General features: G+C 41.2%; 1 protein-coding gene across 10 annotated transcripts in view; it reads right to left on the bottom strand.

Annotated features, from left to right (window-relative positions):
- Nucleotides 1-708: 708 nt before the first annotated feature.
- Nucleotides 709-19,713, bottom strand: part of agrn (agrin) — a 428,855-nt gene continuing 409,850 nt past the window's right edge. For 5 of the 10 annotated variants that reach the window (XM_023331737.1, XM_023331766.1, XM_023331734.1 and 2 more), the window contains 7 exons: nucleotides 19,086-19,269; nucleotides 17,097-17,184; nucleotides 16,422-16,445; nucleotides 13,555-13,587; nucleotides 10,631-10,855; nucleotides 8,282-8,385; nucleotides 709-1,024 (listed from right to left, as the gene is read on the bottom strand). In XM_023331737.1, the coding sequence (XP_023187505.1) occupies nucleotides 864-1,024; nucleotides 8,282-8,385; nucleotides 10,631-10,855; nucleotides 13,555-13,587; nucleotides 16,422-16,445; nucleotides 17,097-17,184; nucleotides 19,086-19,269 (819 nt within the window). In that variant the 3' untranslated portion in view covers nucleotides 709-863. The remainder of the gene's footprint in view (nucleotides 1,025-8,281; nucleotides 8,386-10,630; nucleotides 10,856-13,554; nucleotides 13,588-16,421; nucleotides 16,446-17,096; nucleotides 17,185-19,085; nucleotides 19,270-19,713) is intronic. The other 5 variants (XM_023331750.1, XM_023331754.1, XM_023331773.1 and 2 more) reach the window with 2 other exon arrangements.

Raw genomic sequence — 19,713 nt, 5'->3', positions numbered from 1 at the left:
AAGTGCATGCATTTATAGTGGTCAACATTAGTTCATCTGCTGATTGTAGAACAGAACGCACAACAGTACATGAAAAGCACAAGTCTCAGAAGAGAACCCATCTTACATATTCACAGTCTTAGGTATTATTTATATATAGAAGTCTATATTTATAACATTTATGGGTATCTATGATTCATGGTTAATGAAATGAGAGTCATTGTGGGACGCAGAGCTCTCTCATCACGTCGGCGCGGTTGTTAGTCATATTTCAAAAACTAAAGGCTCTGATGAGAGTCGACTGGAGAGCGGGTTTATCTTTTATTTCTTTCTTTGTAGCTGTGAGATGGGAGTCGATGGAGTGGCCGGACAGTGCACTTAGTCACTGTAACAGCTTGGTTGATATTTCATTAGGAAAATATAGCGGGCTGAATAATACCAGGGTAGAGCCTATGCATACGGTGCTGCGGCTCTGAACAGGGAATACATAAAGATGTAAGGGCCATGCTTGGAGGGAATGTGTCTGGTAGAGACGGCACCAAGACAAGGCAGCAGCCAGAGATCAGAACCGTGTTCAAGTAATGAGAAATTAAAAACAAAACACGTTGCTTTTAAGGTAACAACTAAATCAATACAATGAAAATAGCTTTTTTCCACAAATATATGTAAAAGGAAGAAAAAAATAAAGTGTAGTGGAGATGCAGAAGAAAATGGCAAAAAGAATTCCAACACAAATTAAAAACATATTTCATTATTTCCCCATATAAAAAGTGATGAAAAGTATACAAAAATAGAAAATAATTACAGCAGGAGACATGGGCGTTATGGAGGGAGGGTTTCTTGTTTTGTTTACTCCGGTCTCGCAGTGCTCGCTCTCTTCCCGGTTATTTGGCGGCGGAGCAGTGTAGTATTTTGGGGCTGTTCAAGGCGTCCTCCACCAGGTGGACGTCCACCCCGTCCACCACCACGTCCTTGATGCAGCCAACGAAGCCGGTGCTGTAGGCCTTGGGCAGCCGGCGCGCCACGCCCAGCACCTCCAGGCCGCCTGACGAGGAACGGAGGGACATGAACACACAGACACACACAGCAACACACACCGACCAGGACATGCTGAGGACCCTCAGAGTAAACATCAGAACCTAATGATGCGTTGGAATATGTCTTTTCTTAAGGTAGAATTAGGTGATAAATCAATTTTTATCAATTAACCAAATTTTTGGTTGCGGTGGTGATTGGACTCATCATTCATTGCCTTTAGGTTACAGCTCAGGTCAGATTATTGAAACTGGGACAGAACCAACAGGAAAATAATCCCAAATACACCAAAACTGGTTCTGAAGAGGATAATGGGTAACACTGAGCTCCTGGAATGACTCCAACATCAACTGCTTAGTGGACTGAAATACAGATTAATGTGAGAAAACTAACCAATGGTGATGAGCTCCATGATTTCTGATTGAGTGCTTCAACCATAATCCAACAGGAATTATAGAAGTTTGCTGAAAATGTGTGTTTAGCCTGGCTAAGGAACATTTATCCCAACAGTATACATAACTTTAAATTAGAGTGACCAGTTCATGTTTTCTGGCTTTAACTTGTTATAGAGGTTATAGATCAGAGAAAGTGGAACCCCACAGGTTATTTTAGTCTCTATTCAGAGCTTCAGACGTCTGCAGTGTTTCATCACGTGTCATTAGTAAACTGATCTGGTGTAAAACTCATGCAGCGATCCTGGCAGGATGTGGGATTGGATCTGTGAACAAATTAAAGCTGAAAATTCCCTGAAACATTGCGCCAAACAGCCAGAGCGAGCGAGCGCTGGGTTTGTCAGGTTGCGTCTCAGTGTTTGATGTTTCACACGAAGGCGCCGCTGACGGACATGACAGGCTGACAGTTTATTTCTCAAATCAAAGCAAAAAAAAACTGAATAGCAGCTACAGAAAACAAAGCTATGACCAAAGCTATTCTTGGGGGTACTATGACAGAAGTGTACACACACACACACACACACACACACACACGCATACATACACAGGGTTTCCCCCAGTATATTATAAGCCTGGCGGCCGCCATGCTTTGTTACCCCCCCCCCCCCCCCACACACACACACACACTCCTTCCAGGCTAAGGGTTGCTTGTTTTTAGGAAAATATTAACAAAATAATAATAATATATATATATATTGTCTCAGTTGCTCTGAGCATTTCACTAGAGGAGAAGATTTATTCCTAAAGGATAGGTTTATAAATTAAAATATATAAGTTTAGAGTTTATGCATTTAACCCCCGTTATGTTCGTTTCTGAGGTACAGCAATAATGTTCGTGGGTCAATTTGACCCATGGGGAGTGTTTAATCATGCAATAGTGTCAGAAACCAAAAAATTCCTCCAAAACATTTCTGTATATGATTAATACTAACCATTTCAATCAATATTTGTGCAATGATGTTTTTTCATTTCTCACAAATTAAGGATCAATAACGACAATTTATTCATTTACTCATTTGGACATAAAAAATTGAATTTAAATTTTTTCTGTCCACTGAAAAAAACCTAGACACAAAAAACCAATAATTTCCTTGAAATTGATCTTTGGTAAATTTTTTTATATTACATTTTCTTTTTTATAATGGGTGATCTTTATAGTTGAACTTGTGACAAATATACTGTTCAGGGTCAAATTGACCTGTTGATTAAAATCAAGATAAATGAGTCATGCAGAGTATTTATATTTCAACCCACTTCTGCTGAGTGTCCACTCAGTGTGGGTTGAGTTTGTCCACGGGAACAGAAAAGGTTCCCATCAAAAGTTGTATGAACACCTGCTTTCTCGCAGTTTCCTAGTGAAGTAAAGAGAATAGTGAGAATGGGTGTTCATGTTTGTGCGCGTGTGCATGTATGTGTGTGATGTGGTATGTTTGTGTGTTTGTGTGGTGAAATATAGTTAATAGCTACAAGTATAAGGAAACATATGGAATTTGACATTTTTTAAAATCTTTTTTACCCTTCAACTTGACTGCCAAACAGTATCTATGTAAAAAGTAGATGCGGGGGTTGCAAATGTATAAAATGAATACATTTAAAATTTATATCTAGAGTGTACCTATTAAGACAAATAGAAAAAGTCCCATGCAAAAAAATACTTCCAAGTACTTAAAAAAAACTTAAACTTTAAAACTTTCAATTTGACCAGCAACATAACAGGAGAGTTAATACGGAGCCCCCTAGGGGACATGGGGAATTTTTTTTTCTTTTGCGTTCCCTCGCAATACTGTACTGGTCAGTTATGCAGCATAATTGAATACTGTAAGCCTTTCTTACGGTGGGCGCCGTACTTTATGCTTTAATATAAGGTTATGTGAGGTTTTTCCATGAATGTTAGAATCTTTTTGTGAAATATCTGAAGTTTTATATCTTTCTTTAGGATAGAAAGGCACCACAAACCTGTGATATAAATAGAAACTTTCCGTAAGTAGGAAAGAAATAAAAATACATCCTAATTTGGACTATTTCTGAGTTATTATCACGGGTAATAAATCATCTGACAGTTTTGATTGTGTCTCTGTTGTGTTCGTAGTCTGAATGGTTTAAAGAGCTGCTTTCAGTGCCGCTCCATCTTAGCCTTAACAGACATAAACATACAGTAATAAATCGATTTTCAATCTGTCTTTTGCACCAAACAGTTAATAATAATAAACAAGTTTTCACTGAGGCTCTGTAAGAGCCATATAAATGAAATAAGTAATTATTGATATGACAGGAGCAGCGGCTTTGACACTTAGGTGTGTCGACGTGGGAGTGACGTCACCAGGTATAAATGGGAAGGATACTGGCTTTGTGTGTATGAGGAAGCGGTGAGCGGGGCGGTCAGTCCTTGCAAAGTTTGGAGCATGATCATCAAAATGGAATAAATCGATAATTGTGACAGAACAAAGAAAAGGTTTGGAGTTGATTGATACACGGACAGATGAGATTCCCCGAGTTAACCCAGTGCGGCCCTTTACCATCATTAGTTTGTCGTGTTTTTAATAATAAAACTACCAAATGCCTTTTCTGGGGCGTGCTGTGGTGGCGCAGGGGGTTAGCACGCCCCACGTTTGGAGGCCTTAGTCCTCGACGCGGACGTCGCGGGTTCGACTCCCGGTCCTGACGACCTTTGCCGCATGTCTTCCCCCCTCTCCTCACCCTCCTTCCTGTCTGCCTACTGTAGAAAAAATACGAGAAAAATTCGGAGAAAAAAAAAAGCGTTTTCTACTTAGTCAGCCAGAGTTCATACGCGCGGGATCTGAAAATCTCGTCCCATTAACTCCAGCAACCAGAACAGCTTCAGTGACTCTTATTAAAAAGTCAATAGACACAAAATGGAAGAGCTACTAAAGCCACATTAGCAGCATTAATTTAAATCTCCCGTTTGTTCCACACCTCTGCGCAGTGCAGAGGATTTAACTCATCAAGCAGGGCCGGTCCAAGGCTGTATGAGGCCTTGAGCAGAATTTGACTTAGGGGCCCCTCTTGCTGCTAAAACATCAGCACCTCTAACAGCTTCTGTGTTAGATTTAGTGAAATCTGGGAGATGGGGAGTAGTTTAATTGGCCAATCTAAAAAGCAATAAGTTATAATTACAGTTTACTAATTTGTATTTGTGAACAAACAGCTCAAACTCAAGCATCAGATTGTTGCTGTGGTAACAAAACAATCTAACTATGAATATTGTTCTTTGAGGTTTTACAAAGTAAACTTGCCAGGTCCTTTAATACCATTGATAATCTCAATAAATAAATGTTACATTTATGTATCTGTGTTAAAATATTAGCATTTATGGGGCCCCTGAAGCCCTGGGGGGCCTTATGGAGCCGCTGACTTAAATTTGGATTAAACAGAAGTGCAAATAATTGATATTTATTTTAACTGTATTGTTTGATTTGTTGTTTTTAAGATTCTGTAGTTGTGGGTTTGAATAGCGTTTCACTGGTGATATTTTCCCGTAACATATAATTACGCAGTAATATTTTTACATTTCCTGTCAACATAACATCTTTGAATACAAAAACACAGTGGACCGCTGGTGGACCGCCTCAGCACCCCGACCACTGGGCTTAGCAAGTTCTCTGGGGGAAACCCTGAGTATATATATTGTATATACACATAGCTTCTTTGTGTGCTTTGGAGTTTCTGTGCTGTTGAATTTTTTTGCAAAGTGATAAAAGCTGGGTAGCTCTTGAATTGCTACAAAATGAAGCTGCATTTTCCTCAGCCCACTGGCTGCAATGTTGACACCGCGAGATGCCATGATACCTAAATTCTGAATGTCATGGCATGGAATGCATCCCAGTTTTCCATGTCTGGCATACAACCATTCAAAACCACTAGTACCTCTTTACTCTCCGTCTCTCTTTGTCGTTTAAGCATACCCGTTGCCGTGGTAACCACCTGTGCTCCGCAAGCCGAACAGAGATTACGTTAAAAACATAACATTCAGTCCGTTGCGATATTAGGTTTTCAGGCTTGATATTTATTTTGTGATTATTAATAAGCGCTCCCTGAACACAGCGTGGTTGATGAGCTAGTTTTATACTCCTGCTCTGCTAGTTATTTTGGTAATGGAACCGAAACACACAGAATTGCGCAACACCTTGTTGAAACAATAATTACTGAGATTATTAATTTGTTGAGTCATGAATTTCAACTTGTTGATATTTTTTGTTGTTGTTCTTTAATAAAGTTATGAATGTTTTGATAAGTGACAGTTTTATGGCATATTCTAGAAGATACACAGTACAGACCAAAAGTTTGGACACACCTTCTAATTCAATGGGTTCTCTTTATTTTCATGACTATTTATAAGGCAATAAATCCCACTTATTAACCTGACAGGGCAGGTTGACCTATGAAGTGAAAACCATTTCAAGCTCATCAAGAAAATGCAGAGTGTGTGCAAAGCAGTAATCACAGCAAAAGGTTGCTACTTTGAAGAAACTAGAATATAAGGGCTATTTTCAGTTGTTTTACACTTTTTTGTTTAGTGCATATTTCCACATGTGTTAGAATAGAATAGAATAGAATAGAATAGAACAGAATAGAAGTACTTTATTCATCCCAGCAGGGAAATTACTTCGCAGTTACAGCATAGAGACAAGACAAGACACAATAACAATGTCTGGGTGTTGAGTCTGCAGTTTGGCTGCGGTAGAGCTGATGACGTCACAGGCCACCACTGCATCAGCTGATGGGGGAATGTAAACAGCGATCAAAATGGCGGACGTAAACTCCCTCGGTAAATAATACGGCCACATTCCCACAGCCAGAAGTTCAATGTCCGGGCTACAAATCTGTTCCTTCACGTTAACATGACCGGGATTACACCACCTCTCACTCACATAAGTGCAATCCCGCCGCCCTTCTTCTTCCGACTCTTGGAAAAGTCCCTATTCCCCCGCACCAAGGAAAATCCAGGAACCTCCACGCTGTATTCCGGAATAAGCGAGTGCAGCCAGGTTTCCGTGAAGCAGAAGATACTGCACTCCCAGTACTCCTTCTGCGCCGTCTCCTCTCCCCCCTCCGTTTAACTCCACACCCGCAGCCCCGTCGTCTCCTCCGTAACTCCTCTGGGACCACAGGCCTGTCTCCGGGCCGCAGCAGAGGCCCACACAGCGCAATCAGCCGTTCACGCGAGCAAACAATGCCGCTACTCCGCTCGGCGAGGTTCTCCGCAACCAAGAGTAGGAAAAGTAGCAGAAGAACACGGAGAACATTGACAGAACCACATCCAGCCATTGTGGAAAGCCCAACTGATGATCCATGGGTTCTTCAAGCACGGATCCTCAATCAGTTACAGCAAATATACACAGACAAACACACACGACGGGAGCTGCGTCTTCAGGCAGCCAGCTGCGCCGGCGCCATCTTGACGAATCATTATTTATAGTTTTGATGCCTTCAGTGTGAATCTACAATGTCAATAGTCATGAAAGTAAAGGAAACTCATTGAATTAAAAGGTGTGTCCAAACTTTTGGTCTGTGCTGTATGTTTTTCTTCGAAGAAACACATGGTATTTATGGACCGTTTTTGACTTAAACATGTAAACTATAAGACACATACAGACCACTTAAACCTGGACAGATCTCTTCTAAACAACTTGTTTGTGATTTGTAAAACTTTTACTCTATTTGTGACAAAATAAAACAAAAAGATATGAATCTTTTTGTCATGTCTTAGGAAGCATATTTACACATTCAGCAAATTGTTTGTTCTGTTTCTTAAGTTGCTTAGCGTTAGCTGCTAACAATGTTGGTGTTAGCTTCTTTTCTGACTGTTGGCTTTTCTTAATACTTCATTACTTTTCTTCTCCTTCAGCTAATCTTATACCTGCTGAAACAAAAAATAAAGAATTACTAAGCCCTAAAGTGTTTAGGGCTTAGTAATTCCTAATTGCTGTGTGAGCTACTTTTCTAAGTCAGCGAATTCAAAGTTGTCATTAGAGTCTTTCTAGCTAAATCAGCATGAAGCATCTTTATTCAGCATTCCTGCAGCGCTAATCCTGCCTGTTAATGTTCTACCTGGCTGCCATTGCACCTCAGTTTAGTTTTTTTAAATCCCACCTTCTCTCCTTCCTGTCTGGTTGGATCAGGAGTTCATTTCCTTTCTCAGGTTCTTTACATCGCTGTCCTTTCCCCCATTAATCGGATCGGGAGCCTCAGAATCAGAAGTCGACTAATTTCATGCAATTTACAGATGAATTAATGATGAACGGTGAAAAGGGATTTAGGATGAAGAAGCGCTGGCGATAGGAGGCTGTGTGAGGATTAGCTGTTGGTGCTGCAGGGCTCCATCAGCATCTGTTCCACTGTGCTGCCTCCCATCTACCTGACTGCGCTCAGCATGAGGCCCGGCCGGAAAACACCGCCTCCATTTCCCAACACTCACTCTGCATTTTCGGAAGAGCCAGACTTTATTTTGCCTCCACTTTCATACTGGTATTTCCTCCTCAGAATGCTCTCTTAAAAACATTCCTCAAAGCCAAGTTCAGCCCAATTTGAACTCCAGGTAGATAACCGGCTGTTAGGTCATTTTGAATTCAGAAGAGGAAGAACTTTGGAGTTAGTCAGAAACACTTTTTCATTTCTCACCTCAGTAATGAAAAGAGCTTTTCTGCAAACACTGCAATCATTTTTTTCTGCTCTTCCTCCACAATGAGTTTATTACTCCTATTTGGCAGCGCTGCACGACTAGTTAGAGGGAACCAACACACACACATGCAAACACACACTCAGAACTATTTGGAGTTCTAAATGTTGAGACCTACCTAACCAGAACGCTCCGTCTGTGTCCAGCTGCGTGGCTCGGAGAGGAGATGAGCCTGTCACCGGCGCCTCGTTGCCCACCTGCAGAGAGCCGTCTCGAAGCGCCCTGCAGACCAAAACAAAGATGGAGGCAGCTTCAGGTCTGATGCATGAGTCACCCAGTGAGTGACTCAACTCTTCTTATCAGGGTCCAACTTCCTAATGAACAATCTCAAATTTATATACAAAAGATCACTATGAGGAAGGAAGAACATAAACACAGAAAGGAAGGAAGGACTGCAGTTTTATTTCAGACTGGGATCATCGAGAAGTCAAAGCCCAGACTTTTTTCAGGCTGGTATAAAGTTTCCTGTTAATGTGAAGCAGCAAATCTATCTCCATCAAATTACTTCCAGTAAAGTGAACATTCACATAAGAGCATCTTCCATGCAGCGTTCTAAATTAGCCTAGCAGCTAACAGATGCTGGAGAAGCCTCCATTCTGCACACACTCACCAAATCTGAAGACTGCAAAGATTAAAACTCACTAAAGAAAGTCTCCAGCCAAGAGAGAGCCATTAAAAGCGAGGCACAAACAGAAATCTGTGCAGCTATGTGAGCTGCATGCTGCATAATTTTGCTTCCCAACATTATCTCTAAATTATGCCATCTTTCAGCATCTGCTGTAAATAGGAGGAAAGCCTGGGATGAAATCCGTTTTAAAATGGATGTGAGCGGCCTTTTGAGGATCGATTGTTCTCGCCTTAAATGACAAAAACCAATCTAATTATCCACACAGAGGTCCATTTGAGGCAAAGCTGGAAACAAATGTTCTCCTGCGATAAAGCAGAGAACATGGAGAAGGTGCTAAATGGCTCTTTTTCAACCCTCACACTGTTAATTTGTTTCTAATGAACAAATCAATTAACGTGACATCACTGTGCAACAAAAAAGTGCTGCTCGCTTTTTGTGTTTTTCCACTTGGAGGAAGATTACCCGTGGTTTGTAGGAGTCAGAGTGGGAATCCATGACTGTGTTGGCTGCCTGGATTAAACATGTCTATATTAGATCAACTACAGAATGAAATAACAGAAAAAATTAACTACACAAGTGCTGCTAAAATGTCAATATTGTGGTTTTAAAAGGACAAAATCCACAAGAGAGCCAGCTGATACGAAAAGCAGAATTATTTTCATTGGCAACACATTTAATCATAATCTAGAATAATAAACAAAAATAAATGTTTTTATTGTGTTTCAGTGAATTGTCCTGTTTTAATTCAGAAGTCTGTAACTTATGTCCACATTTAAACTTATCTAACAACCAATATATTATACCACACAGCAAACAATGCCTTCAAAACTATTCATTCACTTCTCCACATTCAGCTACAAACCTCAAAGTATTTATTGGGGTTTAATGGAACCACATAAAGTAGAAAAATTATTATATTTCACTTTACAAATTTGACTTCCATTAGAAAAGTGGTAAAAAAAAGATTAATGTTTAAAGAAACCCAACAAAGTTTATTTTAATTTCTGCAATAAAAGAAACAGTAAATATAATAAAAAGCTGCTTTGGTCAGATGAGACCAAAATGAAACTTTTAACTGAAAATAGAGGAAAGCTGGTGCTACACATTGGACTTAATGCAGCAGTGAAACATGGCGGTGGCCCCGTCCGGATGCGGGAAGGTTTTTCTCAGAAAGGACAGAAACACTGATTAGAATTAAAGAGATGGTTGGAGCTACATAGAGGCTGATCCTGGAGGTGGAGCTGATTCAGCAAAGTTCAATCAAACTGTCTTATCAAGAACAATTAGAAATAATTGCATTCTACAGTTAACAGATTATTTATAAAAATATATTCTTTCCACTTCACAGTTATGCACTTCTTGGTCAATCACTTAACATCCTAATAAAATGCATTAAAAGTGACCCAATATGTTCCGTGAACAGGTTAGGATGGGTCTATGGGGACAAAATGTAGAAAAGACGTTGTGGTTTCCACACTTTCACATCCCTGTCTGTGTATGCATACAACAGTTATTTCTCATGAATCTTGTTCTGCAGAGTGTGGCAGACATGTTGGGCTGCAGCAGCGGCTCTCCGTCTGAACACTGATCACCATGTCTAAGCTACGACTTCCACACCGCGCCTGTCTGTTGTGTAAAGCTTCAAACGTGGGCGTGACCGGGCATGAAAGCAGCCTTAATCTGAAACTAATCAGAGTCATCAACTCAGAAATAAGCGGAGGATTCAGACGAGATATCACACAGTGAGCAGCAACACAAAGACATACAAATTCAGTCTAATCCTCCTTTAACTGAACAAGGAAGAAAGAAAGCTTCTGCTGCTGATTCCGTTTTTCTTACCTGCTGGCTTTGATGCGTATCCAGCGGTTGGTGTCGACACGCACCGATGACCTCAGCACCACGGCCTTGGAGCCCAGGTCGTAGGTCATCTGGACACGGCCATCCACGATGGCCAGCGCGATGTAGTCGGAGCGCTCCACGCCCTTCCCGCTCCACAGCAGCAGACCCTGCGTGGCCTCGGTCCGCACGCTCAGCTCAAACTTGTTGACCAGCAGAGCCTTTTCACTGAGAGGACACGGACAGCGCATCAGAACCAGAACCAGACCCAGACCCAGCAAGTCTTCAGGTAAACATCTGAAGTTGATCTGGACTCAGTTACTAGCAGCTGCATGAAGATGATTAAAATACCTGAGAATAAATTCATCTTCATTTGCAGCAGCACAACCTTGCAATGATTTCATCTGTTTGGTTTGTTAGAAAAATCCAACCTTCAGTTTGATTAACCTTTAGTTTGATTGATTATTTTTATTTCAATGTGACGGTGCATATTAATGAATGTACAACTTTGTAGTAAATATACCGGATTTATCAAAATGCCCATTTCCATCCATCGTTCCATAAAACAAACACAAGAAAAACATTCATACAATTTCATAAATAATAAATACTATAAAAATAAAAACTACAAATGGAGTCAGAAAAACCCAGATGACTTCACTTTGTCACACCAGCAGTTGTTATGAAGTCGTTTTTCACACGTTCATTCATCCAGCTGGAGTTTTCATGATCTGATGTGACCAAAGTCATGAGTTTCCAATAACAGAAGATTTAAGAACACCCATTTATGTTTGTCATGGTAGGACAGAAGAGACGTTTTTTGGAAACAACTCATTGATATGTGGCTAGTTTCTGATGGTTTCTATGGAAACAAGACAAAAAGATGCTGCTCTTTCTGCAGTTCTCCAGCAGCGAGCTTTGAAGGGGATTTTTTCTATTCTCTGTGCTGCTAAGATGAATATATTTATGTTCCATACTTGTCTCCTGTGGGAACAGCTTATCATGGTTTACTAATTATGAGTTTTAGATTATATGGGTACTAATAGTCTTTGATTTTAACATCAATTACTTTTCATCTCACTGAATCAATGCTTTTAAATTAAAGGCTGGATTTTAAACTAAATCAGTGGGAGGTAATGCTGCTGCAGTAAAATATGTACTTGGAGGTAAGTACACATCACAACCAGGAATGCTCATAAATCAGCATTTTGTTATACATGATTTTAATGTATTTGCTGCTAAAATCCCTGAAATTTGGGCTGTGAGCCAAATTCTAACAGCATTCGGGTCATTTTAAGGAAACTAAGACAGAGCTCTGAAGTAGCGGGTTCTGTTTCTCTGTTAGCCTTAGCAACTTTACTGAGGCTAAACGAGGCAGCCATTATATCTCCCGCCTCTTCACCCGCTGCAGCATTGGGGGGGATGAGCTGATTCCTCTATCCTTAAGAGGCTTCCACCGCCTCAGCTGTGCAGAGGAAACCGACGCGCCTGGAAGAAGCCGCCGCTGCATACAGAAACACTTAGAGGGAAAACGCAGAAAATCCTAATGTAAACAGGCGGATTCTCTGCAACTGTTCGCTCGTCTGGAACAGATTCTGCTACTTTCAAAAGGAGTCTACACAGAAAGACAAAGACAGGGTGAGGAGGACGCATACAGCAACCGAGAATGGAAAAAAACAGAGATTACACAAGACATGTGGAGAGAAAGCAGCCGGCACACAGAACAGCAAACAAACGAAACGGGAAGGGAGGGGCGCTCTCCTGAATCAGGATACTTCACTATGAAACCAGCAAAATCTAAAACTTTTACAGGCCAGTTCACCTCAGCAGATATTTGCAAAAAACAAGAAATAATTTTTCCCCCTTTACTCGGAAACCAGTACACCCCTTATATCTATCTAAAGCTGTTGAGGTAAACAGATTTAAGAGCATTGCATTTTCTATTTTTTTTCGTCAAGGGGAGAAAAATAAGCATGAACAAACAAAAATGAAGCCTGGGTGAACCCGACTCCTGGCAAGCCCTCAAAGAGTTTACAAGGCCCAGTAAATCTCGCCGCAGCAGCTTGTCAGTGATAAGGTCAAGGTTATTAAAGGTGCAGAACGTATGATGAATAAAACAAGGCTGGTACTCAGAACTCTGAATCCCACTGCACTGATTCCTGCTGCGGTGCTGCTGCTTTCTGGGCATCATCTGCTGCTCACAGGTCCTCAGAGGGCACCCACATTCTACCACTAGGTGGCAGTAGTGGTCAGAGGAAAACAAGCGACTGAGACGCTGAACTGATAAGTTTTGTGCCACACTGTTACAGTCAGTAGTTACACTTACATCAGGACCAAATCAGATGCTGATTTGGTCTTTTAGGACAGCATGGCGCCCCTATGTGTCGCATGTAGTGCACACCCATTTTTCTGCACCACTGGTTACCAAAGCAATATATGCTAATTCAGGATGCACGATAAATCAGCACTAACATCTTTATTGACCAATTTCAGAAAATGATTTAAAATATCGGTCTAATAAATAAATCTGGGGGCGATTTAAATCTGGGTTTCTCTGCCTCCTGCTGGTCGTAGTCTGCCTTACATTCTTAAAATTCAAACTTGTGCAGCCAATTATTATTTTTAAAATGTATTGATGTTACATGTTGTATAATCAGTGCCCTGATTCAAATGTGTTGATTAAAGTCCAAAGTTAATCAGACATTCCTGATCGTGAAGCAGTAGATATATACGTAGATATGCATGTCAGGAGAGGCTGTTCGACACATTAGCATATAAAAATGATCATTTTAAAACTTTTTCAATGGAACGGGAGGCTTCAGGCCTGTCAAAGGTCAAGGAGGGGCTGTCTGGAGAGGAGCAGAGGGATGAAACAAAGGTGGCATGCAAGTAAAGAGGGCAAAGTTGAAAAGCTTAAAGAGACTCACCTCTGGTCGGACGGGTTCTCCAGAGATTCGGGACTTAAGGGAGCAGGGAGAAAGTCATGCAGAGGAAGCGCAAACAGGGACAAGGAAACAAGGAGGAGGGAGGGAGGAAGGAAGGGAGAACACTGTGAGCCCAGCGACTCACAGAAGTCTCCCTTAGAGACCCGGAGCTGCAAAAAGCTAATCTGCTGCACTCCTCCATCGACCGCATGGAGAGTCCAGAACAGCTGCTGTGGGATCACAGGAAGCATCAGCCCTGATAACACGGACGCTCCTCAATAAAACGCAACAGTCAGGATGGATGCAATGAAAAATATCCTAGCTTTTCAAGCTTTTTTGTAAAGATAAAGTACATTTACCATCAGCGACTGGCTTTAAAGTCAGCGTCCAATTATCGAGCAGCTCCTTTTTTTATATTTATGGCATCGCGCACCACAGCGCCACTGCAATTACCTTCTACTGAGAGAAGAAAGCGCTGCATGAAAAAAAATTGGCCGATTATCAAAGAATGGGGTCAAGCACAGTATCAGATGAGTCACGTGTGATTCGTCAACCTTAAAATGAGTCTAGAGAATCGACCATTCGAAGAAACAGAAACGGCACCCGAAGGTGATAGTTTGACACTTCGGCCTTTTTACTTTCTACTTAACGGCCGCTCGAAAAAGACAAAAACACAAAGGTATTCATTATCTTTGTAAAATCCTGCTGAATTGTTTGGTTTGCCTTGATCCACGCCCATCATGGTTGCTCTTAGCGACTGTAACATCTATTAAACTTTGACAGTCTGGCTCCAAGGACTTCTGTCCCTCTAGCTAAGTGAGACTGAGGCCCAGGCTGCCCACTGTGGAGTGCTCTCCACTGGAGCTCTGCTATACACAGGCAGATAAATCTGTGATTAACATGTCACAGCATTTCACACTGCCGGCTCTGTAATTATTCAAAATTAGAGAGTTAGAGATCTGGAAAAAAGAAAGTGATGCAACACAAACTGTGGTGAGGATTGAGTTTTCAGTCGGTCTGATTGGAGCCGAGTTCTGCTTCAGCGCCTGGTTTACCTGCTGCCCAACCCACCAGGCAGGTTAAGCAGAGCTTATTTCATTCATTACACTGCTAAGCTAACTATGTAGCTTCTCTTTCTTTAGTTGTTCAGAGGTAAATTAGTCACTTCAATGTGCTTTCTAAGGATTATATGTGCAAAACTAATTGTGACATGGAAGGCAATAAATATTCAATAAAGGAGAGTAAACATCTGATAGATCTCGTTTGTCAGATCAAAATGACTTTTGAAAATAACCTTTTACACACACTTTTCATTAAGTCCACATTTCTGTTTATAGAAATGTTTTTTTATTTTTTTGTAGGCATGTGCATTTAGCATATATCATGTATTGTAAATCATTTTATAGGAATTTTGTTGTGTTGTCTCAATAAATTTCAATTGATGATGTTAAATAAAAAACAAAACTGACAGTGTTATGATAAAAGTTATTTTTCCTGTTTTGTCCACTGAAACAATGAATATCAGCAAATAAGGAAACACGATTAGATGCTGTTACAGCGACATAAAGTAATATAAATCACACTTTTTAAGGGAAGTGGTGTCCTGACCATGCCTGTTTAAAAATGGAGGAATTTTTGCAAGGACAATGTTTGTGGTTATAAAGTCATGAAGTTAGCTAAAAAACAGATAATAAATAGTTTTTTTAATCAAAATTTTTATCGTTATTGTAACAGAACTGCAAATTATAATAATAAAATTCTTAGTCCATATTGCCCCCGGACATCATTCTGTGTGCAATTATTCTGAAAAATGTTTTTCACTTGGTGATAAGTTCATTTACTGATTCCTCCAGTCAAACTTCCACCTCAGGGAGCAGACCCTCCAGACTAGTGGCAGCAGCAATTAGCAAACAGCTGGTGGAACTGTGTGTCTGCTCAGCTCATTATAGGAGCTGCTCCTCAGTGAAACGCTGGTAGAAACGGCTGTAAACGGCATAATGAGAAGCACTGCTATGATGACAGACCAAAGGCAGACTGATGCAAAGAGCTGGAGCTTCTTAAAGAGACAGAGCCCCGATTTCAAGGCATTAAGTCATGTTTTGTTTAAGTCATATTTGATATGCAGCATTTTTATAACAACTTAAGATAACATAGTTATTTTATTGTACTATGAAATGGCTCTATGTGGCTGTAAAGTACACAACACTGCTCCTTTAAATCAAAGAATGTTCATAAGTTAGAATGGTCCAGTCAAAGCCTGGACTGAGATGCTGTGGAAAGGTTTGAACGTTGATGACCACAGAACCTCGCCATCCATTCTGAGTAAACTAGAGGTTGTGTTTTGTATCTTTAATCTTTCAGACTCTGCATGTGTAACGGGTCAGTGAAACATTTTGGACTGGACTGTTTAACAGAATCCGTCTGTAATCCACTAAAGTTTTAGGTTCTAACGTGAAGAAATCCAGAAGAGTTCAGGCGTTACGAACATTGAGGTCTCCTCCAGCTTTCAAGCGGCCCTCAGTCATTCCCACCTAAAGTACACTGCAATTCATTGCGTTTATGAACGAGTTACAACCATGCATAAATTATTGCACAATCATGGTACAGCAATTCATTTACTCTGGTTGAACACGAAGCTTATCATGCAGACATTCATGCTTCCCTTTGCATTGGAAAAAACAAAAAACTGACTGCAAATGTATTCCAAAATAATTAAATGTGTCAAATTAAATGATGGAAATGGAGTCTGCATGTGAAGATCTGTGAAAGCTGAATGTACTTTAATCTTTTTATTAGGGTTAACTGATTAAAATAAAATGAGTTGTTCTGTTAGTTGGACTTGATCTGAACGCCAGACTGAGTCTACTTACTCTGGGATCTCATTGGTCAGTTGGCTTGAAAGGAGAAGACAGTGAGGGACATTCATATGAGAGACAGACAGGAAGTGGACGTCAGATAGAGGGACAGGGACAGATGCACATTAAGACGCAGACGTGACGCAGACCCCAGGTTTTCACACAGCGCAGTGTTTGTGTGAAGAGCAGCGACCGTACGCCTGCTGCCTTTGTTGCTTCATCACTTCTACACTTTATGCAAACCTGGAGGCAACCAAAACACAAAAACTACATCATCATCTGTGTCTTCAGGTTGTTGTTTTGTTTTTGTCTCACAAATCTGTCTCTTTCCTTCAGCTGACAAATCTTCAGTCTCCTGTTGGATAACAGAAATTGATCCAATCAGGATAATAAGTCGTGCGTTCCTGTTGTCCGGCGGCAGCGACTGCAGAGCAGAGCGGCGAGCCGGCAGCTCGGGGCGAGGCTGTGATTGCTAAGTGTCTGGCTAATTAGAGAAATCCTGTCAAAAGCGAGGCAGGGTCGCCCACAGACACAGAGAGAGCTATTAGTGAGGCTCTTAAGTTCCCTGAAGCCCTAGCGCTGATGATCCCATCACACTCACCAGGGGAGGAGACGGATAGACAAGACGGTTATTTGGCTAATAGCTGCTACTGTGGAGATGAAGCTTAAAAAGACGTTCTTCCTCCTCACCTCCTCGTCACGGCATTGTGGTACTCGATGAAGGTCCGTCCGTCGAAGGCGATGGCCTCCGTCTCTCCAGCCGACTTCTCGTGGATAGCTGGCAACAGAGAGCAAGAACACTCAAGAGGATGAGACCACACCGAATCGATGAAGAGCAAAGGGGTTGGCTGGATTTAATCACCGTGAGAGGGGACAGCGACTGCACGCACAAGGTTAATGCAGATGATGAAAGGGACGGGCAACCCCGCTTCCTTTCATGAATATTCAGCTGACACTTTTAATCATTTTCACAGCTGATCTATTACTTTGATAGCAATGCAGCGCGGCGCCCACATAAAAGAGACATCATGTATAATACTGATATCATTTGATAGGAAGAACAGAAGTCTGACTGATGGAGATGAACCAGGATCCAACTGGCCTAATCCAAGCCCTGTTTATTTAAATGATTCTTCAGGGCTTTGGAAATGTCCGTCAGTTTGTTCCTACTTTAGACCAACAAACTGCTTTTAACTTCAGGACAAAGACAATCTGGGTGAATGTCAGTTTCAAATGATGAGATTATATCTGTGATAAACTTATTGTCCCTTATGACTGACTCTGGTGCTTCACTGCAGCAGTAACAGTGTTTTCTATCTGTGTGAAGGAGTTCAGAATAATATATGAAATATGGTTTATTTCAGCCACTTTGGACGTTTTGGAGGGTGAACCCTGGCTTAGGGTTACTCCACTACAGCTGGATCTGAGTCCAGAAAATCTTTATTTAGTTTATGTTTCATCCAGTCAGTGGTAAACTTTCTGGAGTGATGGTGGTTCTGTGAGCTGAAGGTCCAAACTGAGGTCAGGTTGTTCAGTATCCTTCAGTATCATCATCAGACCATCAGTGCTGGTGGATCACCTGGATGATCCACCAGGTGGACTCACACCTTTCTAACAGGTGTGAGTCAGACCTCTGTAAATCTGTGATGCTTTTGTTGAGCTGTGGTTTAGATCTTTTCATTGTTCAGGCTTTAGATGGTGTTCTGGATGTTCTGGTTCTGGATTTGTCTTTGATTCTGCAGTAATCTCTGAATCCCGTCCAATCCTGGGAAGGTTTGCCATCTTTTTCTCTGATCATGAACCTCACTGTGGTGGACTGGAGTCAAAGGTCAGTGGCTCTGCTTCTCATTTCTTCTTGAATTTCTTTTGACCTGGATGCTGTGTCTGTGATTCATCAGAGGGAAGAAACTAAACATTTCTAAGTGAAAACCTGCAGCTCAGATGGGAGAACGCTCCATCTTTCTGAGGTGTTTGATACATTCTATTTGGCAAACTCTACATCTTTTTTATTACAACCATAAATAGCACCAACAACTGATGAAAATCAGTTTTCTATAGCCTGGTTGATTTGCTCCAAATCAATAGGGAGAAACATGACAAATTCATATTTTGCTTATTTGCAACATTTTAAAAGTTTGCTTATAACAACTGGATGGAAAAATGTGATTTAGAGGTTTACACTATTCTCAGATATAATTAGATTAAACTGTCGTGAATTTTAATCAAACTTTTGAAATGTCCCCAAAAAAGAAGAAAAAAACTCTTCAGTTTGGAGAGAATCGACAAAGCAAAGCAGAATGTAACTTCATCAGACAACGGCACATGGTCTGTAAAAACAAGATGCAGCAGAGGCTACAAACAAGCATCTTAGAAACATGTTTTGCTGCCTACTTCATGCTGTCAGTCTGGAACAACTGAAATAATTTATTGATTCTGCAGGAGTGGCAGTTATCTGGGCTAGGTGAATAAAACTAAACCATAGAAATGTGATTAATAACAGCTGTTCTATCATTTAACATGGAGGGTTGTTGTACTTTCTCATAAGGCGTAACTGCAGTAAATGTATAAGCATGTGTGCTGTTACAAAGAACGCAGCATGATCTCCATCCAGTCATCTGGATTCTGATCTCAGCTGGTCAGCCGGCTAAGATCAGGTGAGACAGAAATGCAGCGACTCACCGTTCTGACACTTGTCCCCTGAGAAGCCGCTGGGACAGGAGCAGTCGTAGCCGTCCAACTCCGGGTGGCAGCGGCCGCCGTTCTGGCAGGGCTCCTGGAAACATGGGTGGCCGTGGAACATGGCCACGTTGCTGGAGTTCAGGGCGTTCTCCTCGCGCAGGATGGGTGTGCTCATCAGCATGATCTGGAGGCAGAGGCACAGCTGGAGGTGGGACTGAAACGGTTCAGGTCTGTCTCACTGTGAGACATTTGATGAAGCAACCCTCACATGTTTTAACATCTCACCTCTGAAATACACAACCACTGAAAAGATCATAGGAATAATATGTTATGATTGTTCTTAAAATCCAAGAGGCAAAGTAAGAAACAAAAGTGAGAGGTAAAGAAGTTTATACCACAGGCTTTAAGTTTGTATCTGAATGACATTATGAACCATTTAACACAAACAGACATCAAGTCTAAGTCAGGTTCCTAGTCCCAGACCTAAAGTCTGAATCTAGTCCCAAATGTCTTGTCCAAGTCAAGTCTCATGTTCCAACCTTAGGTAGACATCAGGTCCACAGTCTCTGTCCTATGGAGTGTCAGACTTAAGTCCTTATGACTGGCAGAAATTTTTTTTATGTAATGT

Source organism: Xiphophorus maculatus, chromosome 1 (genome assembly GCF_002775205.1).
Source record: "Xiphophorus maculatus strain JP 163 A chromosome 1, X_maculatus-5.0-male, whole genome shotgun sequence".
NCBI classification, from domain to species: domain Eukaryota; kingdom Metazoa; phylum Chordata; class Actinopteri; order Cyprinodontiformes; family Poeciliidae; genus Xiphophorus; species Xiphophorus maculatus.
The sequence above is the reverse complement of the archived record's forward strand: the minus strand, read 5'-3'. Positions and strand labels throughout refer to the sequence as shown.